Source organism: Trichechus manatus, unplaced genomic scaffold, assembly GCF_000243295.1.
Source record: "Trichechus manatus latirostris isolate Lorelei unplaced genomic scaffold, TriManLat1.0 scaffold00053, whole genome shotgun sequence".
NCBI lineage: Eukaryota > Metazoa > Chordata > Mammalia > Sirenia > Trichechidae > Trichechus > Trichechus manatus.
In genome coordinates, this window is record NW_004443989.1 from 7,353,426 (window position 1) to 7,380,575 (window position 27,150).

A 27,150-nucleotide genomic window follows, 5' to 3' on the forward strand; every position below is an offset into this window, starting at 1 on the left:
TAGGTGGCTAGGTGTCAGGGCAGGGGTCCAAAGCAGCTGCTGAGCGACGTGATGGCACCCCTGGAGCGAGAGTGTCGGGCAGCGAGCGAAGAGCCACACGCCAGCACCTTTGCCTCACTTGGCCTGGGGCCGCGCGCCCGGGGGGGCCGCGCCCCGCCGCGTCGCTCCGGCCTCCGATTGGCCGCCGCACCGCCTGGCCACCAGTTCGGCCAATGGGGCGGGCGTGCGCGCGCCGGAAGTCGAAAGACGGAAGCCGGGGGCGGCACGGCAGCGATCCCCCTCTTAGCTGTTGTCAGGCGCCATGCGAGGCTTCCGGCCAGGCCTGACCGCGCGGCGTTTCTTCACCTTGCGGCTCCCTCCCCGGCCGCCGCGGCCGCCCGGGACCCGGCTGTCTAGCGGGCTGGGGGCGGCGGCCGGCGCCCTGGAGCAGGCCATGGATGAGCTACTGCGCCGCGCCGTGCCGGCCAGGCCGGTCTACGAGCTGCGCGAGAAGACACCGGCGCCGGCCGAGGGCCAGTGCGCGGACTTTGTCAACTTCTACGGCGGCCTGACTGAAGTGGCCGAGCGGGCCGAGCTGCTGGGCCGCCTAGCGCAGGGCTTCGGCGTGGACCACAGCCAGGTGGCCGAGCAGAGCGCCGGCGTGCTCCAGCTGCGCCAGCAGCAGCGGGAGGCGGCAGTGCTGCTGCTGGCCGAGGACCGGCTGCGCTACGCTCTGATGCCGCGTTATCGCGGCCTCTTCCACCACATCAGCAAGTTGGACGGCGGCGTGCGCTTCCTGGTGCAGCTGCGGGCCGACCTGCTCCAGGCGCAAACCCTGAAGCTGGTGGAGGGGCCGCACGTCCGGGTAAGGGGCCGCCCCCGACCCCCAGGCAGCGGGGACGGCCGGGCCCCGCCCCCGCGTTGCGTTCAGGCCTTTGCGTCTGCCTCCCAAGCAGCAAACACTCCGCCTTCCCTTGCCTGAAGCCTGGCGCACCTCGCCCGAAGTTATAACCTCCCAAACTAAGTCCCCTTTCTTCCCACGCTTTCTCAGTTCTTGCCTCATTAGAGCATACCGCTACCTTCCTCTAGGCTCTTTTTTCCTGCAGTCCTCACGTATATAGGGCTTACTAGATCCTCGACGCTCGTCTACGTTTAAGGTGACTGTCAGGCTTCGTGCGCTTTATAGGGTATTATTTTAGCCTAGAGGTTTCGTCTATATAATGTACTTCGAGAACTGGGTGTGCCGGCTAGAGTTAATTGAACATCCGCTATGTGTAAGATACTGCCTTAGAAAGTTCTGTGAGATGCACAAAGATGACTAGAATTCAAGGTCACCACCGGCTAGGAGTCTTGATGTCTTCGGCCTTCTCTTTGCTGCATAACTTCGGAGAGGTCATTTTGCCTTCCGGAGTTCAGCCCTAAAATGTGATGAATCTAAGTTGACTTCTTGGGTAATCGGGCGCTTAGCACAGTGAGCGCGTGTCGGTTTCCAAGAAATACTTTTAAGTGATTATGACTGTAGTTGAAGATAGTCCTTTTATACTATTAGTACTAAATGTGGAGGGACCATTAACTTGCCCTTTTACTGAACAAAAAGTGATGTAACTATTTCAGGAAGTTTCTGCCATTCAGAACTTGATTAGGTGCAGTTGGCTTTAAAAAATGGAACAGTTGAATGGTTATGTTTTAATTCATTTAAGAACTCAACATCGACATAATAGTTTCCACATTCATTGCCTCACTCTTAGGTGGATGATATGCATATTCCATTTCAAAACCAGTTTCCATGAAGACAGTCCCGACTCATAGTGACCCAGTGTGTGTCATAGTAGGACTGTGCTCCATAGAGTTGTCAATGTCTGAGTTTTCAGAAGTAGATCACCAGGCCTTTTCTTTCGAGGAACTTCTGGGTGGACTCAAACCTCCAACTTTTCAGTTAGCAGCTGAGTGTATTAACTCTTAGCACCATCCAGGGACTCCTGTCAAGGAAATAGGTGCTGAGGTCATGTGACTTGCCTGAGAACTCCAAGCAAATGTGTCTGATCACCCACCCAAATCCAGGATTCTGTGCACTGCGCTGTACATCACCAGCATACTGTGTGAATTATGGTAGTTATCAGAAACTTTCTTGTCTTTCTAGGCTGCTTACCCTAAGATGTGTAAAAATTTGGTATAGTTAAGGATGGGATTAGTTTCAGAGTGGTAAAAATGGCTATGATTTTTATGACTAATTTATAACGTTAAGTCTTATGTAGGGCCACACATCTTTAGCCATAGAGATTCCCAGAGTGAGAACCTTGCTAATTGCACCAGCACCAAATCAATCGTGGATTCTTACTCTGTTGAATAGAACATGTTCCCGGCACTGGCCCAGTCTGAATGGCTGACTCTTCCTGTTCCACGCACTGCTGACTTAATCGCGTATCTCCACCTGATTCCGCTCAGGAGAGGGTTGGGTTTAGTCTGCAGTCCAAGCAGGCTTTTTTTCCTTGAAGTGGGGACCAGTGCCCCACAGTGATCTTTCTGGAACTTGACTCTTATTGCATAGAAGGCTTAAGAATTAGGTAGAGTGTTGCTTGTTCCCAGAACGAGATCATCCATCCATCTAATACCTGGTCCTTGAGTGTGTGTCCTGTGCTGGACGTGCTCTGTACTCCAGGGTCGCTGCCCTCATGGAGCTTCCATTTTAGCGTGAGAAGAATTAACACTGAACTACCTGCCTCTGCGTGACACAATGGGTGGTAAGTGCATTTCTTACAATCCTCAACAACCCATAAGGAACTGTGTTACAGATGAGGCAATTAGGGTTTGCCAGGGTCAAGTACAGTGCCCAGAGTACAAAGCTGGTGAGAGCCAGAACTCGAGCCCAGTCTTGATGACTCCGAAGTTATGTACTTCATACTGACTCTGGAAGTTTACAGTGTAACTAGGTCCACATGGATTTGTTTTCTTAAAATTTGCCTTTTACTGTAAAATTAAGGGTAAGGTAAAGCAAATAACCCAGTTAATGGTTTTGTTTTATTTAGTTTCACTAAATCAGAAGTTTATATTCTAATTGAGATTATGCTTACTCTTTCCAAGACTTTTTACAAGTTTCTATCTTATAAGCAATTGAGTCGAATCCAATTCCTGGCAACCCCATGTATGTTAGAGTAGAATTGTTCTCCATAAGGTTTTCAATGGCTGATTTTTTGGAAGTAGATCACCAGGCTTTTCTTTCCAGGCACCTCTGGGTGGACTCGAACCTCCAGCCTTTCAGTTAGCAGCCTAGCGTGTTAACCATTGGCACCACCCAGGGACTGCATAAGTTTCTTATTTCTCTGAAACCACAGTCAAGTCTTTATAGTCACCAAGCCTCACATGGCCAGGATAGCAGTTCAGAGTATTTCCTTTGGCATTTGTGGACCATGTTTCCAGCTTCAGCTTCCACTACCGCTACCACTTCCCTCCAGAGACCCTCCCCCGACCCAGGGTGGTTCTTAGATTGAAAGTTCCTGAATCCATATCGTAGTGTGATTCCTGTTTGGAGGACCCACCCATACTTTAAGAGCTAACTCCAACCCCAGTTCCTTTACTAAACTTGCCCCACACACTCCAGCTTAAGGCGCTGCACCTATTTTGAGCTTTATATCAACTCAACAGCAATGTGATTTGGATATAACTCACACAGAAGCCTTTTCTGGTTGCTCTTTTCCATTTCTCCATCTGGAAATTCTAGCCTTACATTCAGCGTATATAACCATCAGTAGCTAGATCTATTCATTGCCTCCTCCTTTGCTCTATATGGTTGAAATTTTTACAAATCCCTATCATTTGAATCATTAAGAGGATGTAGTTTTCTTAATCTGTTCATAGAAATTGTCGATCAGGATCTGATACTGTAATCAGTGTGATATGTATCGTCCATTTTGGTTCCATTTGTTTCATCTCATTCTGGATTTTGCGTCCAAGTTAAAGAGGAGGTAGGGGTAGACCGTTTCACTTTTAGGAATTCAGCGTTAGAAGCCACCAGAAGTTTGGCACAGAGAGCTTTGGAGCAGGGGTACCATACCCCTGTGGGGCTGAGGTGCCCTGTGGAGGTGCTCTGTGTTCTTAAATGTGGAGCGCTCTTGGGGAGCCCCAGTCCTCAGCACTCCTTATCCTATATATGGCTGCCCCATCCTTCGTGTGTTCCTTGCCTTGCTCCTGTTGACCTTTGAACTTGCTAGATAAATACAGTGACTATGCGCTGGTGTACAGCTTTTGTGGGCTTGGTCCTGAGCTTTTACCCTGTCACAGGCTCCTTGCTTACTGAATCCTATAGGTGCAAAGGCACTTTATGAATAAGTGGCAAATGTGAGGCCACAAAGCCATGCTGATTCCATGTAGTTTACAGAACAGCGGCTAGAGTGGAGGTCTCTGCGTGGCACAAATGATTTGCACTCAACTACTAATTTAGTAGTCCAGCGCAGTGGTTAAGTGTTAACCAAAAGGTTGGCGGTTTAAGCCCACCAGCTGCTCTGCAGGAGAAAGATACAGCTTTGGAAACCCTTCAGGACAGTTCTACTCTGTCCTATAGGGTTGCTGTCTTGGTCATCTAGTGCTGCTATAACAGAAATACCACAAGTGGATGGTTTTAACAAAGAGAAGTTTATTGTCTCACAGTCCAGTGGGCTAGAAGTCTGAATTCAGGGCGCCAGCTCCAGGGGAAGGCTTTCTGTCTCCGTTGGTTCTGGAGGAAGGTCCTTGTCATCAGGCTTCCCTTGGTCTAGATGCATCTCAGTGCAGGAACCTCAGGTCCAAAGGACGTGCTCTGCTCCTCGCACTGCTTTCTTGGTGGTATGAGGTCCCCTGGTCTCTCTGCTTGCTTTTTTTATATCTCAAAAGAGATTGGCTTAAGGCACTATCTAATCTTGTAGATCTCATCATTATAACTGCAACCAGTCCATCTCATTACATGATAGTGATAGAATGTACAACACATAGGGAAAGCACATCAGATGACAAAATGATAGGCAGTCATACAATACTGGGATTCATGATCTAGCCAAGCTTGACAGATATTTTTGGGGGATGTAATTCAATCCATGATAGTTACTATGAGTCAGAATCGACTTCAGGGCAATGGGTTTTTACTAACCTAAAGGTTAACGATTCGAATCTACCCAACAGTACCACAGAAGAAAGGCCTGGCAATCTGCATCCATAAAGATTACAGCCAAGAAAACCCTATGGAACAGTTCCACTCTGTAACAATGGCGTCACCATGAGTCAGAACCAACTTGAGGGCAACGGGTTTGGTTCGGTTTGGTTTTGGGTAGTGAGGAGGAAGCACTGGGCAGGAAAAGAGGGGCCTGGTTAGTGTTGTAGCTTTAGCTGAGTTGTTTAACTCACCAGGCCAGTGGGCTCTGCAGGTAGGTGAGCAGATTCTGTGGGCTCAAATCATCTAAGAAATGCCTTAATGGACATATGGGAGCTTTGCTAAAAACACAGTTTACAAATAAAGGCACAATTCGTCAGGGCTTTGGTCTCTGACCCAGGGTTGTGGTTATGGGATGGACAGAAGAATCCGGAAAACTGACCTTTCCGATTCGAGTGACGCCCAACATGCGGCCTGCTGCACATGACCCGCTGGGGCAGATCGCTTTCCTCGGGTATTTTAAGTCAGATGAAGTTTCTCCCATGAGGATCCTTAAAGCTCAGAGTCAATACCAAGCCTCCTTGCTGTAAAGAGACAAGTGCTGTTTTGAAGAAAGTTTTACAAGCCAGCAGAGGTCAAATACCTGTGCTGTGGTTTTTGAGATAGCAAGTCCGATACCCAGAGAAGATGAACTTGGCCCAACAGTAATGAGAAGGTGGTTAGAAGCCTGAGTGTATGAGAAGCTGGCCTCAGACTTCCTGATTGATTTGGTGTAGATTTGTAGAAGTTGTTGGATTGTAATAAGTGAATTGATCCTAGCAGATTTATTCCAAGAAGGGAATTTTAGTTGTCTTGATAATTAACGAGTTTGCAGGAAAAGAATATCTTTGACTTGCATAATCTTAAAACCCCCAACTTTGACTTGTAGAAAATGGAACAATAAAGAGTGGTATAAGATCCGCAAAGCAGCTTAATCACACCGGGAGCAGAAATGTTCCCTTTGGTTACAAGGTGCAAGATTCTCTTTTTCAAAATGCTTTTTTTTCCTCTGTGAAAGTTCCAGGTGAGTTTAGAGGCTTGTCACACTGTGCCTGGACTTGTGACCTCTCGGTGGAAATAAGACCAGTTTTACGCATTCTTTCATGGATCTGGGTGCAGAGAGGCACGGTTTCAAACCCACCCCACCATTTGCTCTCTACTCCTTGTCTTCAGTGCAGTCATTGGTGCCAGGCATGTGACAGGTGGCAGCTAGTCTTAGCTATCTGTGACTCCTAGAAAGGGCCAAAGTCTTTAGGAAGAGAGTGAGCACCATGTGCTCCCAAACAGTGCTCTAGTGCATTTGTAGGTGTGTGTGCACGTAGGAGTCCCCAGATGGAGCAAACAGTGAAGCACTCGACTTCTGAGAGAAAGGCTGGTGGTTTGATCCCACCCAGAGATGCCTCAGAAGACAGGCCTGGTAATCTGCTTCCAAGAGGTTAGCCTTGAAAAGTCTGTGGAGCAGTTCTACTCTGACACACATGGGCTCGCCATGAGTCAGAGTCGACTCGATGGCAACTGATTTGTTGTGCATGGAGCTGTGCTTCACTGATGCCTGCCTTAGGGGTGTGTGTGTGTGTGTCTGTCTGTCTGTCTGTCTGTCTGTCTCTACAGGCTTTTCATTTTTCTCCAAAGACATTTCTGAAGACCCATTTGAGTGGAGGAGTTATATTTCTTGGAGATAAAATCCCCATTGGAACTGAGTTGGATCCCCAGTATAGGAGAAGGTCTGAACGCTGGTAGGCAACTTGTGAGCACTGAAAAGATCTTTCCCTAGAGGTAAGATGGGAGTTGAATTTAAACTTAGTGTCTTAAGGGAAAGCGATTCATAGAGTTAAGACCAGTGACCCAGAGAAAACTAACCTCTGACAACTTGCTAAGAAATTTTTCCTGGTTGATTCCTAAGAGATGACAGACACTCCCTACTCAGGTGTCTACCTGGACATGAGATGGCATCTGTGGGATATGTGGCCTTTCTGGACTCTCTTCACAGTATAAATGGGTCTAGAAGGTCTTCAAGTGCCATTATTTCTGGGATCTGCTCTCTGGGTCTGCCTGTCTATGTGTCATTTGAAACTTTTACCGTATTTGTGATCAGAATGGTGCAAGCCATGACAGCAGTATAGAAATACTCTGTACATGATCTTGACAGTAGTGTTTGAGTAATACACGGAGCTGTGATGAGCTGTACATGTACCTGGTTACTGGGCTGGCTCTGCATGCTGCTCTACAGCTATGCTGGACATATTTAATATGTAGCCTGAAGATTAGGGCTATAACAGTAACAACATATTGTTGAGGAATCTGTTTTTTCCTCCAAAATACAAAGGCCGTGTAAAACCTGTATGAGTTGTTTTCAGCTCTCTTCCCCACCTCAGAACTTCTGAGCAATGAATAGTAACTTTTTTCACATATAAAAAATGGATGGGGGTAGTAGTGATTCAGTGGTAGAATTCTTGCCCTCCATGCGAGAGACCTCGGTTCGATTCCCAGCCGATGTACCTCATGCACAGCTACCAGCCATCTGCCAGTGAAGGCTTTATGTTGCTGTGATGTTGAACAGATTTCAGCAGAGTTTCCAGACTAGGAAAAAAGGCCTGGCTGTGTGTATCTGAAAATCAGCCGGTGAAAACTCTGTGGATCACATAGCTCCGATCTGCAGCCGATCAGACAGCACTTAGTTCCGTTATGCATGGGGTTGCCATCATTTGGGGGCTGACTCAGTGGTAGCTACCATATTAAAAATGGGAGCTCTTGATAGCCAAAAACCCAAGAGGAAGGTGGAAGACAACTTTTTCTCTGCTGAAAGAAAAGGCGGCTGGCCTTCTAAGCAGTGTCATCCGAGATAACTGACCTTAGCAGTGCGAAATAAAGTCAGCCTTGTGTGAATGCCCTGACCAGAGAACGAACACCGGCTTTGGCATCACCAAAATATTCCTGGTGGGTGTATTTTCAAATCTCATCTTGTTGATAAATGATTGCTGAATTAATGAGTGTAAAGCATAAGAGAGTTCTTCCCCTCCTGTTACTTGTGATCCAGTAACCTTGCCACGCTGAGGTCTAATTCCAGCCCCAGCAGCTGTCACCAGCATTGGAACTAAGCAGTGGAGACTTCTAACCTTTAACCTAGATTCCCAGTGCCCATGAATCAGTGTCACATTTTATAGCGGTTAATAGCCCAAAATAGAATGAAGCTGCTTCTAAAGGGGGAGTGTTCATCAGCCAAACCATTTCTTTCATAAGTACCACTGCACCAAGGTACTTCCAGCTTTTTTCTATCAGGAATGTGCCTATGGCAGAAATAGAGGTGCCAGTGTGGCTCAGGTGGGGCTCAGATAGTCTCTTCCTGACCAGAGAGTGCAGAAGCTCCTATCCTGGGGTCCATGGACCCCTCAGGATGATCCAGAGATGAATTCCAAGGGATCCGTGAACTCCAGGAAATTGCAGAATTTTGTTTACGTGTTTGCATTTTTCTGGGGCAAGGGTCCATGGTTTTCAGCACACACTCAAGAGTGTATGAGAACTCAAGGAAGATTAGGAACCATTGGGATCAAGTGCAACAAACGAAGTTTTGTTTTGTTTTTTTTCTGATTATTGTAGTTTAAGTGAAAGTTTACAATTCAAGTTAGTCTGTCATACAAAAATTTATACATACATTTTTATGTGACTGTAATTGTTCTTCCTATTCTGTGACAGCACACTCCTCCTTTCCACCCCTGATTTCCTGTGTCCATTCAACCAGCTCCTAACCCTCTCTCACCTCCGGACAGAAGCTGCCCATTTAGTCTCACGTATCTTGCTTAGAGCCATTCTATATTGATTGTTGTCTATATTGACTAATCAAAAAAACCAAGCCCATTTCTGTCAAGTTGATTCCGACTCATGGTGACCCTATAGGACAGAGTAGAGCTGCCCCATAGGGTTTCCAGGGAGCGGCTGGTGGATTCAAACTGCTGACCTTTTTGGTTAGCAGCTGAACATTTAACCACTGTGCCACCAGGGCTCCCTGTGTTGACTAACAAATTATATTTGTTTTCTTTGCCTGCTACTTCCTAACCACCATCCTTCCAATCTTTTCTGTTTCATCTGATATCCATCCGTTAACCGTATTCCACGTGGAAGGTACCACCAAATGCTTTGGCAGCTATAGAATTGAATCTGAAATGGCTTCTGCCCTTTCGGAGCCAAGGAAAGGAGATTAGATACAGATCATTATTATGGTCACCAGAGTTAAAAGGAATTGCAAAGGTCATCTGGTCTGCCACCCAGTCTATGCTGAAATCCTTTATAAAGTGGCTCGACCAAGTTCTGATCTACCTTCTGCTTGATGATGTCCAATGGTGGGAGTTCATCTCTCCCAAGATAGAATCTGGGAAGAGCCCTTGAGAGCATCTTCACATTAAGTTAAGTCCAAGTCTGGCATCCATGGCTCCTACCAGCTGGCCCTAGGTTATCCCTCCCTACATCCATGGAGTCACACAGAACAAACCTGTGGTCTTGTCCATACACTCTTATTCAAGTGCTTAACTATTTAAAGATGAAGCTCGTGTCTTTCTAAAATCTTTGAGCTGCCACCCCTACACCTGCAGTGTTTCCTCAGATGACAGAGTTCTGAGTCCTTTCAGCTTTTACCAGGCAGGGATCAAAATGTAGAATGGCCCTATGAAATTTGTTTTGTAAAACTGCCCTTTACAGGGGTTACCCATTATATTTGTGATCTTTATACAAAGTCATAAGGTCAGTTCTGTATAAGACATACTGAGATGTTTACATCATTCAATAACGGCATTCAGTGTATCTATTAGTATGTGTTTCATGTATGAGTAACAGAGTCCCAAACTGGTAGTGGTTTGAATAATAGAGAATTTGACTTTCACAGAAAGGTCTGCAGTTAACAGCCCAGGGCTGGCAGGGTGATTCTGCTCTGTGGTACCCTCAGGGACCCAAATATCTGTCTTGTTCCTCTCACCCAGTAACCTTCATTCCGAGTCATCTCATGGCCCAAGATGTCTGCCTCAGCTCAAGCCATCACACCACCTTCCAGCCTGTAGTTGGGAGGGAAAGACAAAGAAGAAGTTGGGCAAAGGGCATTTTCCAGCTGTCTTTAAGGAAGATTCCCAAAAGCTGCCACACGCCACCTCTGCTTACATCTCACTGGCCAGAACTTAGTCATACGACCACCCCTACCTACAGTGCCATCTTTGTCCTGGACAGCTGTGTGCCTCGCTAAAAAATGGGGCTTCTGTTAATCTGGAAGAAAGGGAAAACAACTACTGGGGGACAGCAAGCTGTGTCTGCTACACTCAACATCCTTTGCTCTGGCTATTAGAAAGCTTCCTACTGTGACCACAGAGGACCACGGCATCCTGACCCGAGATATGTCTGCTCCTGCTTCCTGCCTGTCCTCACACGCCTCTGGCTCTTCTGTTCTTGCTTTAAAGGTTTCACTGCAATTGCATCTCTGATGATAAAACTGACTCAAATCATTTTTGGAAGTAGATGTAGGTGGAATTAAGCTGGAATAAGATTATTTCATCAAATCTAAAATGCATTGTTTGTCAGACGCACTATTATTTTATGTACCAACTATGAGTCAGAATCGACTCAATGGCAGTGGGTTTTTAAGGTTAAAAAAAATGCTGCCAATTAAACTGTGACCTGCCATCATTTGAAAGATGTGTCCTGACTGCGGAGAAGTTAAAATATGAAAATATGCATCTTAACCCATTGCCACTGAGTCGATTCTGACTCATAGCAACACTGTAGGACAGAGTAGAACTGCCCCATAGGGTTTCCAAGGCTGTAAATTTTTTATTGAAGCATACGGCCACATTCTTTCTCCCAAGGAGCAACTGGTGGCTTGGAACTGCTTACCTTCCAGTTAGCAGCCAAGCACTTCAACCACTGCACCACCAGGGCTTGATGAAATATGGTACCTGGAACCAAATACTTGTTTCTCTTATGAAACCTGGGAATTCTATTCTGGCAGATTTAAAGGATGTTTAATTCTTCAGCTGTGGACTTTCTGAACTCCAGGCTGGCCATGCTTGCTTTTCCTTTATGATGCACCTCTCAGTGCTATATTTATTGTATACTTTTAGTTATGTTCACCGTGGACAGTGAAGTGGAACATATTATTTGATTTGGGCAACTTAGTTCAAATTGCATATTCCCATTCAGGTATTTTACAGATTAAAATAGTTAAGCCTGAATTACAGAGTTGAACGTTAAAATCCAACCTGGCTTGAGATAAGCGTTCAATACAGAGCTATCTCAGAAAAAAAGCTGCTTAGAGAACCATCTAATCATCTCGTGTGGTCTTTTTGAAGAGTAGCAAACATTTTATATTAAAAAAAATTTTATTGTGATGAAGTGTATGTAACGAAACATTTGCCGTTTCAATCATGTTTTATATGTACAATTCAGTAACATTAATTGCATTCCACATGCTGTACAACGATCACCACTATCCATTCCAAATCTTTCATCACCCTTAATGGAAACTTGGTGCCCCTTAAGCAATTTCTCCTCCCCACCTCCCCTTCACACCTATCTCTGGTAACCACTAATAAACTTTGGTCTCTATGCGTTTGCCTATTCTGGATATTTCATGTAAGTGGGATCATATGATATTTGTCCTTTGGTGTGTGGCTCATTTCACTCAGCAGAATGCATGGTCTTCTTTTGTATCATGTTTTCATGTTTTAATTCCGTTTGCTGGTGATGCTGTAAAAGTGGGTTTGAGCTGCTATAGTTTGAAGGCCCACACTCACCTTCAGTGTCCTCCTTTTCAGGAAATGGATGGGGTGCTGAAAAGCATGCTCTCAGAATGGTTCTCTTCTGGGTTCCTCAACTTAGAACGGGTCACCTGGCATTCACCATGTGAGGTGCTTCAGAAAATCAGTGAGTAAGTATTCACATTCGCTCACTCTTAGATTTTAGCTGGAAGCCACTCTCCACTCACATGCACATTTCATGGCAAACCTGGTGAAACTCAGTGTAGTCTTCACAAATGTGACTGCTCTAGCAGCTGACCCCAGAATTACAGAGGAGGAAAGGGCTCAGGTGGAAACTCATTGGTCTGTCAGTAAACTTACTGGGGAGTCTTATTTATGTCCTCATATTAAAAGCAAGCACACCCACTTCACGGCTTCCCTAGACCTTGTCATCAGAGTTGTGCAGATTCACTGGACCCTGTATTTGCATTAGTAATCAAAACAGTGTTTACTTTCTCTCCTTGTTAAAATTTCTCCTTTGGGTAAAATCTCTAAAATGACAGTATTATACATAATTACAAACTTGTCCAAAAAACTTGCCATTTAGTTGACCCCAACTCATGGTGACCCCATGTGTGTCAGAGTAGAACTGTGCTCCATAAGGTTTTCAATCGCTAATTTTTCAGAAGCAGTTCACCAAGCCTTTCTTCTGAAGTGTCTCTGGGTGTCCTTGAACCTCCAGCTTTTCCATTAGCAGCCAAGCACTTAACCATTTGTGCGACCCAGAGACACAGCTTGTCCAAGACGTAGTAATTATGGGCTTGCATGTCACAGTTGTCCTCGTAACCCGAAAAACCTCTTTCGGCCTCAGGATCTTTGCATTCTGTGTTGTTTGATGGGATCTCAGGCTTGAAACTGTCACACTGTTGGGAGTGTAGCAGACTCAAAGGGCTGACAGTGCCTGCTGCCATTCTACATGCCAGCAACCAAGTAGTGGTTGGACAAGGCGGCTAGACAAACGGAACCCAGGGACAAGTGTTGGCAGCGTTGACGGTTGCTTCAAACCTGCAGGAACTGAAGGAAATCAGAGTGTTCAGCAACTAAGCACTTGACTGTATTTCTGCATGTGGTAAAATTTGCTGCACAGATGCATCTCAAGAGCATCACAAACTCATTTTAAAAGTGGTATTAAGAATTAGAGCACAATTTTGTGTGTAAAATGGTCATTAATTGTGATTCCTCTTAGTGCTATTTCACATGAAAATGACTTTCTTTGAATCTTCCTGAAGAGTCGATTAAAGCTGTATTTAAAGGAGTTATTTGACTTTAGTGAGTAATGTAAATAGGAATCAGCAGTAGTTCTTTAACTTGTAAATTAACACATTTTTTTCTTTTTTATCTTTTTATGATATACTCACCAGGTCTGAGGCAGTGCACCCTGTAAAAAATTGGATGGATATAAAGCGCCGTGTTGGACCTTATAGAAGATGCTATTTTTTTTCTCACTGTTCCACCCCTGAGGAGCCCCTGGTGGTTCTGCATGTGGCCCTGACCAACGATATCACCAGCAATATTCAGGTACCTTTCTGCAGTCTACTCAGGAGCAAACAAGCTGCCCTGGAGGCCACTGAAGTGTTTTTATTTTTTTACTTAGTTTTATCCTTGGTTTTTAAAATAAATGGCTTTGAATTTTTTGTGGATTTTTGGATTGGTTAGATGCAATCTCCAAATTTGAGTTGTTGAATGTAGCCATGTAGTATATAGGAAGTTATGGGAAGAGAACAGCATTCATCTGGGTGTGTTGATTTTAAGTTGAGACATGGTTGAAATCTATTTGGAATATTTTTGTGCAGCGGGAAATGGTTGTGATTGGGGGATAGTTAGGATGCTTGACTCAGCATTTCAGCACTTGTGAAATGCCTGCAAGGAGTTTTAAAAGACACATGATTGAAAAATAAACCACTCACCATATGCCTTGTATGGGCCCAGAACTCTGCTGGGTGAATGGAGTTTATGGAAATTCTGATAGTCTCTATCTGTAGCAAATGTGTCTTCTCTATGAGGAGTCCAGCAGGAATGGCTGAAACCTTCATGCAGGTACACCAACTTCTTAAACAACAAAGGAGATGAAGAAGATGATGCAGAGGGAGCTCCATTCCTTAAACCACAGACTTAGTTCTTTTCCAAAAGTGCGGGGCCAGTATGTGGCCGGGGGCTGGACTTGGGAGGAGTCCCCAGTTCTGTTTTATGATCTCCCCCACTTTCCTCAGGGCACATCCTTAACTTTTAGGGACTCGCAGACCTCTTTGAGAACCTGGTGGAGATGAAAGCAGAGGGCTTTTCCCCAGGGGAAATGCACAGACACACACGTTACCTGTGGACTCTGGGTTCAAAACCCCTACTTCCAGAATCAAAGGTAGCTGGCGGAAGTTAATTAGTTTCAATGTGTTCTTCAAAAGTAAACCGGTCCTTGTAGCTAAATAACAAATTAGCTCACAAAATAGTGAGTTATCACCTGTAAGTACTGTCCCCTTGGCGTCGAGTTGATCCTGACTCATAGCAACCCTAACTCTTTCAGAAAATCACGTATATGAGACCAAATGGTCAACAGTTACTTTAAACAAAGACGAGAAGGTAATAAGGCAGGGAAACTAGATTACTGGAAACAGAACAACCAGAAAGGAAATAATGAGAACATTCACACTTGATGAAGAATGTAACCAATGCCACTAAACAATTTGTGTAGCAATTGTTGAATGGGAACCTGAACTGCTGTGTAAACCTTCACCAAAAACACAATAAAATACTATTTTTTTTAAAAAAAAGTAAACTGGTTGTACCTGCATCAGAGCAAACCAAAAGGTAACCACCTGCTAGTCCACTATTATAAAGTGATTTTGAGAGTATTAGGGTTCAAAGGAACCCTACAATCAAATACAGAGCCGATAAAATCACACCTGGGTCGGTGACTTTCCAATCCAAGTCATCTTCTTGATTGCTTTGTGTGCGTATCTGAGTGAGTGTGCATTTCCATTTAGGAAAAACAAGAGTGTTGGTCCAAACATCAAAAAGGTACATAGAAAAGTCACAGAAGGTAAAAGAAAAATTATATAGGACTGCATGTGGCAAATCACTAAAGGGTAAGAGAGGCAGGTCTTTACAGAAAAGCAAAAGAAATTGGAGTTATCGGACCTGGACAAAGGTTAGTTTGTTGTCTCTGGGTATTATCGGGGAGTGTGTTATATAAGGTTCAGTTTGCACAAAGGCCTGCAAAAGAACAAAAAGGGACATACATAGCACTTCGGCAGAGTTTGCATGTGAATTTCAGAATGGTAGAAATTATATAACTAAGCAAACAACCTGGGGTGGTTGTGAAATTGCTGCCTCCGGAGAGTTTTCAAAATAGAACAGACAGCATTCGGCTCTGGTAGTCTAAGCCGAAACAGCTCCCCTTCCATGAGAACTGCCCTGACGGCCCCAAGTGGAATGGTTGAAATATGGGGTGTGAGTACGCCAAAGCCCATTCTCACAGTCACCATTAATGTCTTCCAGGCGATAGTGAAGGAATGTCCTCCCTCAGAAACTGAGGATAAGAACAAAATCGTCGCTGCGATTTTTTACTCCATCAGTTTGACCCAACAGGGTCTACAGGGCGTTGAACTAGGAACGTTCCTTATAAAACGTGTCATAAAGGAACTGCAAGTAAGTGTGGCAGAATCAAACGCTGTGTGTTCTGTCCTCACCTCTGATTATCTTGCTTGAATACGGCCCCATTCCCACTGATGAGACTTGCGGGGTGTTGGGTTTCATGACTGGTGATAAATCCTGCTGATCATCCCTCAGGACAGGGATGAAGATAGAAACCAAAAGGGAGGGAGGAGGCAACAGGAAAACGCCAGATGCCCATGTGCAGTTCCTGGGAGCTGGGAGCTTATCAGAGAGATGGGGGTGATGTGGGAAGAAGCCATCCAGCCACCCAGCGTCCAGCCTCTAGGTTGTCCGTGCACTGCAGGTTTATCCTAGCATGTTGGCTGTGCCTGAGGAACCCTCTGTTCCAGAGCGCCCAGGACGGTCCTAATTTGTATGTAGTATCCTGAAGTCAGTGCCAGGAGTACCTTCGTTCACCCTCTAAAGTGTCCCAGTTTGGGTGATGATTGTGTGGTAACCCTAGCACACCTGACCTCTCCTAGCCCACCCTCGCCCACATTCCCGAGAGCTTCCTGGCTCTGATGCTTCATCCATCAGAGCATCAAGATTAGAACAGGCAGCGTGAAGGGAAACACATTAGCTATGTCTGTATAACCTTCTTTTCTTTGTTGCCCAGTGAAAAGCACGTTACCCATCCTACAGCAGAAAGTTCTCAGTTTCAGTCTGGGCCTTGGCTTTAAAAAACTATCTCAGAAGGGGTCTTGATGAACTACAAGTAGAATCTCATTATTAGACGTCTTAGGCTGGGTTCTCTAGAGGAGGAAAACTGGTGAAGCATATACATATATGGAGAGAGACATTCACTTCAAGGAAGTGGCTTGCACAGTTGTGGAGGCTGGCAAGTCCCACATCCATGGGTCAGGCCTCATACTGGCGGTTTTTCCTGATTCACGTGGTTGCAGGGGTTGCCAAACCCAAAATCAATAGGTCAGATGGCAGGCTGCTGGCTCATGTCCCAAGAACCAGACATAAAAGGATGATGAGTCAGATGCAGGATTGAGAGAGAGAGCTTTACCAGAACATCCATATATATTGGATGCAGGCCACACCCCCAAAGAAACTCCCCTTACATCAGATCACAAAATAGAGGATAATCACATAATACTGAGAATTATGGCCTAGCCAAGTTGACACATAACATTAACTATCACATTCCACCCCTTGTCAACTTGGCACCTGTATACATCTTCTCAGATCATGCGTAATCTCTAAATAAAGACAATTATAAAGTCATATTTGCACCTAAGATGATACAACTAACGTACATATAACTGAAAGCACACTAGCCCCATTTATATCTTATTTTTATAAGTAATGGGATAAGGGAAGGAAAAAAACAAAAATATTTGCTATATATATACGCATATATGCACACATACACATGTAATAAGACAAGGAAGGAATACTCATAACAATTACAGTCCTTGTTTCTGCAACTGGTCACATGGTCACGGCTGGTATTTAGAACTACCTTCTTCCACCATCCATTCCGAGCTCCCTTTGTCCTCAGCAAGTACCTCAGCTGGTCATGGTTCTTTGCCTGGTGGGGTGACCCAAACCTTCATTCCTAAAAGGTCTGGGCCATTAGTCATATTGGAATTGGGTTGCTGTAGTTTCCCATTGACTTTAATCACAGGGTATGATAGCACTCAGAGACACCCTGAGGGATCTCCTGTATTCCAGACATACTCTTCTTTACCTCTGTTATGTGATATCAGTCCGATTTCCCTTTGGTTATCAGGATAAATCACACCAGACAATATGATAACTCCCTTCTTTGCCTGTTGATCCAGAGGCATGAGGAGCCAAAGTGGCCAGGTAGCATTCTTAATATCCAGTTCAGTGGAATCAGTGATATGTCTCCTGGTGGGATCATTCCTCCCTTTGGAACTATGACCTCTAGACCCATAGAGCATAGGGTTGCAGGGACAGGAAGCAAAAATTTTGTGAGTTGGTCACTAGGGGTAATAGTGGTGCCACTCCCATCTCCACCATTTAATTCCTGGACCCATGAATCCAAGCAGTGGGAGAAACAATACCATATATTGGACACTGGTTTAGAGCATGTACTCCCTCATGGAGAACATTGCCCGAACCCTGCAAGGTATTGCCACATAGCTGGTACCGTAATTTTGTCTTTAGAAGTCCATTCCATCATTCTGTCAAGCCAGCTGCTTCAGGATGATGGGGAACATGGTAAGACCAGTAAATTCCATGAGCATGGGCCCACTGCCACACTTCATTTGCTGTGAAGTGAGTCCTTTGATCTGAGACAGTGCTGTGTGGGCTACTGAGGTGGTGGATAAGGCATTCTGTAAGTCCATGGATGGTAGTTTTGGCAGAAGCATTGCATGCAGGGAAGGCACATCCGTATCCAGAGTATCTGTCCCAGTAAGAACAAAACGCTGCCCTTTCCATGATGGAAGCTGTCCAGTGTAATCAGCCTTCCACCAGGTTGCTAGCTGATCACCCTGAGGAATGGTGCCATATCAGAGACTTGGTATTGGTCTCTGGTACTGGCAGATTGGGCACTCACCAATGGCTGTAGCCAAATCAGCTTTGGTGAGTGGAAGTCCGTGTTGCTGACTCCATGCATAACATAAGCTGCCTCCCTGCCACCATGGCCACTTTGTTCATGAGCCCATTGGGCAGTGAGAGGAGTGGCTGGAGAAAGAGGATGACTGTTTTTCACAGAACATGTCATCCTGTCCACTTGATTGTTAAAATCTTCCTCTGCTGAGGTCACCCTTTGGTGAGCATTCACATGAGACACAAATATCTTCACTTCTTTGGCCAATTCAGAGAAATCTATCTGCATATTTCTTCCCCATGCCTCTTTGTCACCAATTTTCCACTCATGTTCCTTCCAAGTCCCTGACCATCCAACCAAACCATTGGCCACAGCCCATAGATCAGTATACAGTTGCACATCTGGCCATTTCTCCTTCTAAGCAAAATGAACAAGCAGGTGCACTGCTTGGAGTTCTGCCCACTGGGAAGATTTTCCTTCACCACTGTCCTTCAGGGAGGTCCCAGAAAGGGACTGCAGTGCTACCACCACTTTTGAGTGGTGCCTGCATATCATGCAGAACCATCTGTAAACCAGGCACGATTTTTATCTTCCTTAGCTGATTGTAAGGAACTCCCCATGAAGCCATAGGTGCAGACTGGGAGAGTGAAGGTAATGTGACAGGAGTGGAGACCATGGGCGTTTGAGCCACTTCCTCATGCAATTTACTTGCGTCTTTGGGTCTTGCTTGAGCCTGATCTTGTATATACCACTTGCGTTTAATGATGGAGTGCTGCTGTGCACATCCGACTTTATGACTCTGGGTCTGACAACACCCAGTTCGTGATAGGCAACACAGGCTTTGTGGTAACTTGGTGGCCCACAGTTAAGTGTTCAGTGTCTACTAAGCCCCAGTAACAAGCCAAAAGCTGTTTCTCAAAAGGAGAGTAGTTACCTGCAGAGGATGGCAGGGCTTTGCTCCAAAATCCTAAGGATCTGCACTGTGATTCACCAATAGGGGCCTGCCCTAGGCTCCAAACAGCATGTCTATCTGCCATGGACACTTCAAGCATCATTGGATCAGCTGGATCATATGGCCCAAGGGGCAGAGCAGCTTGCATGGCAACGTCAACCTGTTGCAGAGCCTTCTCTTGTTCTGGGCCCCACTCAAAACCAGCAGTTTTTCAAGTCACTCGATAAATAGGCTGGAGTAGCACATTGAAATGAGGGATTTGTTGCCTCCAAAATCCAAAGAGGCCCACTAGACCTTGTGCCTCCTTTTTAGTTGTAGTAGGGGCCAGATGCAATAACTTATCCTTCACTTTAGAAGGAATATCTCAACATGTCCCACACCCCTGGACCCCTAGAAATATCACTGAGGTGAAAACCACCTGAATTTTTGTCAGATTAATTTCCCAGCATCTAACACGTAAATGTCTTACCGGTAAGTCTAGAGTCATTGATACTTCTTCCTTACTAGGTCCAGTCAGCATAATGTCATCAATATAATGGACCAGTGTGATACCCAGTGGAAGGGAAATGTGATCAAGGTCCCTGCATACTAAATTATGACATAGGGCTGGAGAGTTGATATATCCCAGAGGTAGGACAGTGAAGATGTATTGCTGGCCTTGCCAGCTGAAGGCAGACTGCTTCTGGTGGTCCTTCGAAACAGATACGGAGAAAAAGGCATTAGCCAGTGCAATACCTGCATACCAGGCATCAGGAGATGTATTAATTTGCTCAGGCAATGAAACCACATCTGGAACAGCAGCTGCAGTTAGAGTCACCACCAGGTTAAGTTTCTGATAATCCTCTGTCATTCTCCAAGATCCATCTGCTTTTTTCACAGTCCAAATAGGTGCGTTGAATGGGGATGTGGTGGGAATCACCACCTCTGCATCCTTCAAGTCCTGATGGTGGCTGTAATCTCTGCAGTTCCTCTCCAGGAATGTGGTATTGCTTTTGGTTTACCATTTTCCTAGGTAGGGGCAGTTCTGATGGCTTCCACTTGGCTTTTCCTACCATAATAGCCCTTAATCCACATATATGGTATTCAGTGTGGGTTCTGCTAGTTTCTGAGTATGTCTGTGCCAGTTATGCATTCTGGAACTGGAGAAATCACTACAAGATGAATTCAGGGACCCACTGGACCCATTGTGAGATGGACCTGAGCTAAGACTCCATTAATAACCAGACCTCCATGTGCCCCCACTCCGACTGGTGGGCCACAGTGGCATTTTGGCTCTCTTGGAATTAGTGTCAGTTCAGAACCAGTGTCCAATAATCCCTGAAAAGTCTGGTTATTTCCTTTTCCCCAATGAATAGTCACTCTTGTAAAAGGGTGTAGATCTGTTTGGGGAAGGCTGGGAGAAAGGTTAATAGTATAAATTTTTGTCAGGGTAGTGGTGGCCTTCAAGGGGATGTGGCCTTGCCTTCATTCAAGAAGTTGTGGGTCTGTAAACTGGCTCAAGTCTGGGAATTGATTGAGGGGCTGTGACTCTGTATTCTGGTTATTGGAGTTAGACTGCTGTTCACTTGACCTAGAATTCTTCCGCTTGTGTAGATCAACTGAATATTTAGTAGATTTCCCATCTGTTTCATTCTTAGGGACACCATGAGTAAGTAGCCAACGCCATAAGTCCATACAAGTCCGAGTATTCTGATTACTGCTTTGACTCCTCTGTCCATTATGGTAACCACGCCCACCTTGTCTTTTGTCAGTTGAGTGCTGCCACTCAGCCCCTACCACCACAGGGTCCAATCAGCCCCATTTTAGTTAGGTGTCTTAATTCAATTAGGGTAGCCCCCTCTGTCATATCTGGGGCTCCCTTCACAAATTTGTTTCTCACCATTGTGGTAAAAGGTATGTCCTCTGGGTACTCCATGGATGGGTCTGTGGGTCCAACATGATAAATCCACTTAAACTTGCCAATTTCCCTAAGCCTTTGGTTACCTCCTTCTGCAGTAAACGAAGGCAGGTCTGGCATTTGTTTCATTTAGTGTAGGCCACTGCTTAATCCATGCTTCAGTGAACTAACCAAATAAACTGTTAGACCCTTTTCTCAACTCTCGAGCTGAAGCACTGAAGAATCTGTGCTTAGTGGGCTCATATCAATAAACTCAGACTGATCCAACTTTATGTTCCTTCCATCATTATCCCACACACTTAATAGCCATTCCCACACGTATTCCCCAAGTTTCTGTTTGTCTGTTAGAAAAATCAAGCATTTCTTTTGGAATGTAGCATACTTCTTCCTGGGTCACACTTTGTACTTCACTTCTTGGGGGTTGCTGGGACTTAAGTCTAGTTATAGGTCTACAAGCAAAAATGAGTTGTGGGGGTGAGTCCTAGGGACATTCAGCGATGTCTTGTAAGGCATCTGCCTCAGACTATGCCGCAGGCAATACCTCTGACACTGCCCCAGATGATATCTCAGACAAAGACTCTTCTGGCACAGCTGGGTTAATCTCATCAGATGGAGGGGGAAGGGATAATGGTTTTACTGGGGAGAGTGTCTTATCAGACAAAGACGGAGTAATCTCTTCAAATGGGAGTAAGAGGGCTGGTTCTGTTGGCAGGAGTGATTCAATGGAAGTTAGGGGCTTAGTGTCCCCAGCTTCCTGATTATCTGCCCATATGTCCCCATACCAAGTTTCAGGATCCCATTTCTTCCCAATCAGTGCCCTCACTTTAACTTTGGACACCATTCGAGATTGGTAATTTAATTGGTGTTATAATTCAGTTACTCTTACGATAAGCTTTCTGGGTTTGGTTTTCGGCAGTGTCAGCTCTGTTTCTACAAGAAATAAGTCTTTCAGAGCACAAGCGTCAACTTTCAAACCTTGTATGCGGCGCTTGAGCTGTGACTCTGAAGCTTTGAGCTCATCCCTTTCTTTTACCACTTGTTTGACCAAAAGTAGGACCACCCAACCAGCTTCCTTATACTTCTCATTCTGGCAAAATTGGAGAAAGTATTAAATATGTAATCACCCAGAGCCTTGCCTTGTACCAATACTTGATCTATTGGTGGTAATATTTTGCATATTTCTATTGACATCTCATGCCATGGATTAACAGTGCCTTCTTTACTACTGGAGGCAGAGTCTTCAGTGCCTTTAAAACTAGCAAGACTTGAGAAAACTCAAAAAATTCATCCTTATGATTTTGTTCCTCTACAACCCCTCTCTGTACTAAATACCTTAGGCCAGGTTCTCTAGAGGGGCAAAACCAGTGAAGCATTGAGATGTTTATTTCAAGGAAATAGCTCATGCAGTTGTGGAGGCTGGCGAATCCAAATCCATGGGTCAGGCGTCAGGCTGATGTCTCCTCCTGACTCACGTGGTTGCAGGTGCTGACATACCCAAAATCAGCAGGTCAGATGGCAGTCTGTGGGCTCACATCCCAAGAACCAGACGTCGGAGGATGACGAGTCAGATACAGGATTGATAGAGCTTTGTCAGAACATCCATATATATTGGATGCAGGCCATACCCCCAAGGAAATTCCCCTTACATCAGATCACAAAATGGAGGATAATTACATAATATTGAGAATCCTGGCCTACCAAGTTGGCACATTAACATTAATCATCACATTACCCAAAAACCAAACCCCTTGCCATTGAGTTGATTCCAGCTCACGTTGCTTATAATTGGCTCTGTCCCACTTGGGGTGGGTGGTTCAGCACGGACACTGCAGCCAAAGCTCTTCCTTCGAGAAAGAGTGGTATTAGAGTATCTGCATGTCTTCTGTTACGTTCATAATCAGTTTTACATCTGAGAACTCAGGACTCTGTTGGGTTCAGAATTATTAGGATTGCTCTCTGCCCCTTTCCCCTGGAGATGGTAACAAGCCACATCTAGTTAAGTTTTTTCTAGTTCCTTCTTCATTGCTGAAGGTGTTGATGAAGGGGGCAGGGAGGCGGGATGTATACATGTAAGAAAGACAGTGAAACGGTCAAAGCCACCAGGGTCTGGATGATTCTCCTGCAGACTCTCTTTCTCACTAAATCAGAGCCGGCCCCTTAAGCCAGTGGCCGGCCTGAGGCTTTCCTGAACCAACTCTTGGCTCTGAGCCGGAGAGCAATCGAGAGAATCTGAGAGGAAGCAGTGTTACCTTCTGCACACAAGTGTACATCACTGTTTGTAAAAGCAGAAACCTGGGAGTCACCTTAAATGCCCAATGAAAAGAACACTGTTAGAAAAATTGTGCTACAGCCATATCTTCTAATATTACTCTGCCATTAAAATTATGTTTTTGAATTTTTAATGATGAGAAAATGCTCATGATACACGTTCATCAGGCAGGATATAAACCTCTCCCTCACTGCCTAGACAAAGATCTGAAGGAATTATACTATGGAGAGTAGTTATCTCGGAGGAGTGGAGTATGCTGGTGTTCTGTTCTTCTGTCAGGTTTTTTTTTTAAATGTCAATAGTGAGCACATACACCTTCCATAACCAGAACACACTGATTTTTGGGAATGATTGTTGAGACTGCAGTAGAAGTTGAACAGTAATGATTGAATATACAATATGGAGAAACACCCTTAGCCTTTCCCTGTGCCCCATCGTCTGTACCCACTATGGTAGAGCCAGGTGATCAGTTACTCATTCAGTCCAGTCATTGGGTACTTGTGTACCAGGCCCCACACCAGGCTCTGGGGCTGTAGCACAGTTCCGAGCAAGGGCCTGCCTCACGGGAGGGCCATGTGGTAGAAGACTGAACACCACAACCCACTTCACGGTGGCACAGCCATTTCACTTTGGGCAAGTCCCCGACTCATGGGCTTCATTGTGTCCATGTGAATGAGGGTGGGAACAGTGACACCATCCTAAAGACTAGCCTCAAGGACTCAGGATGCCTCCAGGGCCTTGAGCAGGGCCTGGCACACATTGGGTTCCTAGCAGATGTTCCCTGAATGAAGAAAACTAGTGTGTGTCGAATGTGACTGTGTAAACTATAAGGCAGCATGCGCAGATTAATCAGACATAAATGATAAATTGAGAGGTTTTTTTGCTACCAGTGAAATACCCACTGCATCTTTTTTGTCTGCGTGTGTCCTTCTCTCTGCCTTCCTTTCCCCATCCCAACCGTGCTTCACAGAAAGAGTTTCCTGACCTTGGAACATTTTCAAGTCTGTCGCCTGTACCTGGGTTCACCAAGTGGCTTCTGGGCTTGCTGAGCTCACAGAAGGATCATGGGCGGAGTCAGCTCTTCACTGACTCGGAATCTAAGGAGATCTCCGAGATCATCGGCGGGCCCATCAACGAGACCCTCAAGGTCTTCCTCAGCAGCCATGAGTGGGTGAAGTCTGAGAAACTGGTGCGGATGCTGCGGGTGCCCTTGATGAGGCTCTGTGCCTGGTATTTGTATGGCGAGAAGCACCGTGGCTATGCCCTCAACCCCGTCGCCAACTTCCACCTACAGAACGGGGCTGTGATGTGGCGTATCAACTGGATGGCCGACGTGAGCCTTAGGGGCATCACCGGGTCCTGTGGCCTGATGGTCAACTACCGCTACTACCTGGAGGAGAGGGCCACCCACAGCACCGCCTACCTGGGCTCGAAGTACATCAAAGCCTCCGAGCAAGTCCTCAGCCTGGTGTCCCAGTTCCAGAAGAACAGCAAGCTGTAAAAATAAACCTTTCCCAAAGCAGGCATCCCTGGCTCAAAAAAGGTTAATTTTCTGGATGGGTCCCAGAGGGTTATGTATCCAAAGGAGCTTTTTTAGTAAAGCAAAAAATCCTGCTATGTTCTCTTCCCCATAGCTGGGCCCCACCCACTCTCATTGCAGGGGGAAGCGTGCAGTACTGGTGCAAGGTGGTGGTGGGCCCAGGTGAGCGTGTGCTCGCCGATGGAGGAGCACGACCAAGCAGGGGCGCTGTGCCTGCTCCAGAGTCTGCCGTTGCCTCTGGCCTGGCTCCCTGCCCAGGTCAGGGCTGTGACCTCTCCCATCTTCCAGGAGGTTCCAGGGTGGATCAGTCAGCCTCGCAAGGACCAGAATGAGCAGCCCAGATGAGAGTAGATTTTTCCTTTGAGGTTGTAGAAAATAATTCAGCAACGGTTGCTCTAGCTGTTTCGCTCCGCTCGTTACGAAGGGAATTTGAAGATTATAAATACATGAAAAGGTTTGTGACTTTGCACAAAGTTTAGTAAGTTAAATCACCGTTTGCGCACAAAAAGTACTGCTGCTTGGGGCATAAATTGGATTCTAGACTTTAAAATTACAGCAATCCAAACTCATGATGAACTGAATATTAAAGAACAAGTTTGTTCTGTGATGCATTAAACACATGATTGTTTCATACAGTGTGGTGGTTGTCTTTAAGATTCCAGACCTTGTAAGGCTGGAATCCACTCTGGAATGTCAGCAGTGCTGTGGACCCCCCAGGGGCCCAGTGGGATATGTGGGTGCTCTGTGAAAGGGCCGGGTTTTCAGAGGGGCATGTGGGAGGGGAGCAAGAGGGAGGGAGAGCTGGAGACTTCGGGTATGGGAGGAAGGAGGGTGTGTGTGTGTGTGTGTGTGTGTGTGTGTGTGTGTGTGTGTGTCCGTGGGCGGGGGTGTGTGTGTCCGTGTTTCTCTCTTTATGTGCTTGTGCATATGTGTGTGGATTTGTGCAGGTGCGTGTGTGTTTCTCTGTGTGGATTTGTGTGTCTTTGTCTCCATGTGTGTCTGTGTTCACCATGTTTTCACTGTTCTCAGATATTTAGGTCTCCTCTCCTGCCTTACTCTTCATCTTCGAGACCAGCCCATTGTCCTTCTGCATTGTCTTCTGCATACGACCTGGCAACAAACTGTGATGGTGGTCCCCGCTAGAATTGTTGCTTTTTCTGAGTCCTGGTGGAAGCAGTCTCCTGCATCTTTGCATTGCTTTGGGCTAATTCTGAAGGCCCTCTCTCTGGAATTACTTGCCAGTGAATCACCAGCAAACATAGTGCTGGGCCCCCTTCTAGAGGCAGAATTTTTTGTGGCAGGTGGCTGGACCTGTCCCTAAACCCTCAGTCACACTGAAACCTTCAGCCTTGCTATCTTCTTTCTCAGCTTTTGGCCTTGTCTTAAACTTCAAAGACCAACAGTCTTCTGTATCTTCTTCCTCTTGAATGCCATGGAAAGTTCTGGAATCACTCAGACCAGGGCTTCTAGCCCAGCTCGCTCACTTCTGTGCAATGTCATTTCATTTCCCCCATCCAGTTCCTTATGTGAAAAAGAACGATAATCCCCACCCCATGGGGTTGTCAGGAGGGTGGAATGAGAAAATATTTGTGGAGGGGCCTGGCACACCAGAGGTGTTAGTAACTATAGTAACCTAAGTCACTAGGAACTAGGGCTCCTAGGTTGGGTCTGAAAATAGTGTGAGATCAGTGTCATTGATCTGGGACTGAGCCTTACTCTCCAGCAGGCCAGCTCATCAAATTACATTACTCTTTGTGTATGTGTGGTAAGTGTATAGGTAACAAAACATTTGCCATTTCAACAATCATCACATTATTCTTTGGGCCAGACTTGGCCCCCTTTCCTTGATTTACCACTAAGGCAGCCGTTCCTGAAACTTTCTGAGTTCTATGTAGAGCTCTTGAAGTTCTGAAGAAGACAGTGGACCTTGCCCCAGCAAAACAAGCAGATATGCACACACAACACACTTTTTGTTGTAATTTCTGGGAGCTCCCAGCCATTCACAGATCCCAGATACAACATCCTACTTTGAGGAGTTTGGGGTAAAAACAGGCCTCATGAGCTGACATAGGGCCAGCTTCTCAGAACCTTCTGGGGCTTACTGGTAGCAGATCATTTGCCAAGCTGGGGCTGCTGCTTGTGAGCTGCTGGGCAGACCAGAAGGCGGCTGCTTTACCTCATTGCCTTTCTCTGTTGGCCTTACTTTTTCTGACCCCTTTCTCTTGCCTGCAAGGCCTCACCAGGCAGCTGTGGCTATAACTCGTGTGCCCGGGCCTCGGCCGGTGCCTACCTTCTGGGCTCCATGGTCACTGCCCTCAAGGAGCTTATGTTCTAGAATGGGAAGAGTTAACATGTCAACTGCCTCTGTATGGCAAGGCACCCTGAGACTCCAGCCCTAATCCCC

General features: G+C 45.8%; 1 protein-coding gene across 1 annotated transcript; it reads left to right on the forward strand.

Annotated features, from left to right (window-relative positions):
- Positions 1-301: 301 nt before the first annotated feature.
- MLYCD (malonyl-CoA decarboxylase) lies at positions 302-25,360 on the forward strand. The gene is made up of 5 exons (XM_004377725.2): positions 302-844; positions 11,929-12,041; positions 13,272-13,428; positions 15,403-15,552; positions 24,177-25,360. The coding sequence occupies exons 1-5, from the start codon at positions 302-304 to the stop codon at positions 24,705-24,707; spliced, it is 1,494 nt and encodes a 497-aa protein (XP_004377782.1). The 3' UTR covers positions 24,708-25,360.
- The last annotated feature ends 1,790 nt before the right edge of the window (positions 25,361-27,150 follow it).

Coding starts and splice junctions, on each gene's coding strand:
- MLYCD (XM_004377725.2), top strand. CDS start 302: ATGCGAGGCTTCCGGCCAGGCCTGACCGCGCGGCGTTTCTTCACCTTG. Junction 13,429..15,402: donor ATATCACCAGCAATATTCAG/GTACCTTTCTGC, acceptor AATGTCTTCCAG/GCGATAGTGAAGGAATGTCC. Junction 15,553..24,176: donor GTGTCATAAAGGAACTGCAA/GTAAGTGTGGCA, acceptor CGTGCTTCACAG/AAAGAGTTTCCTGACCTTGG.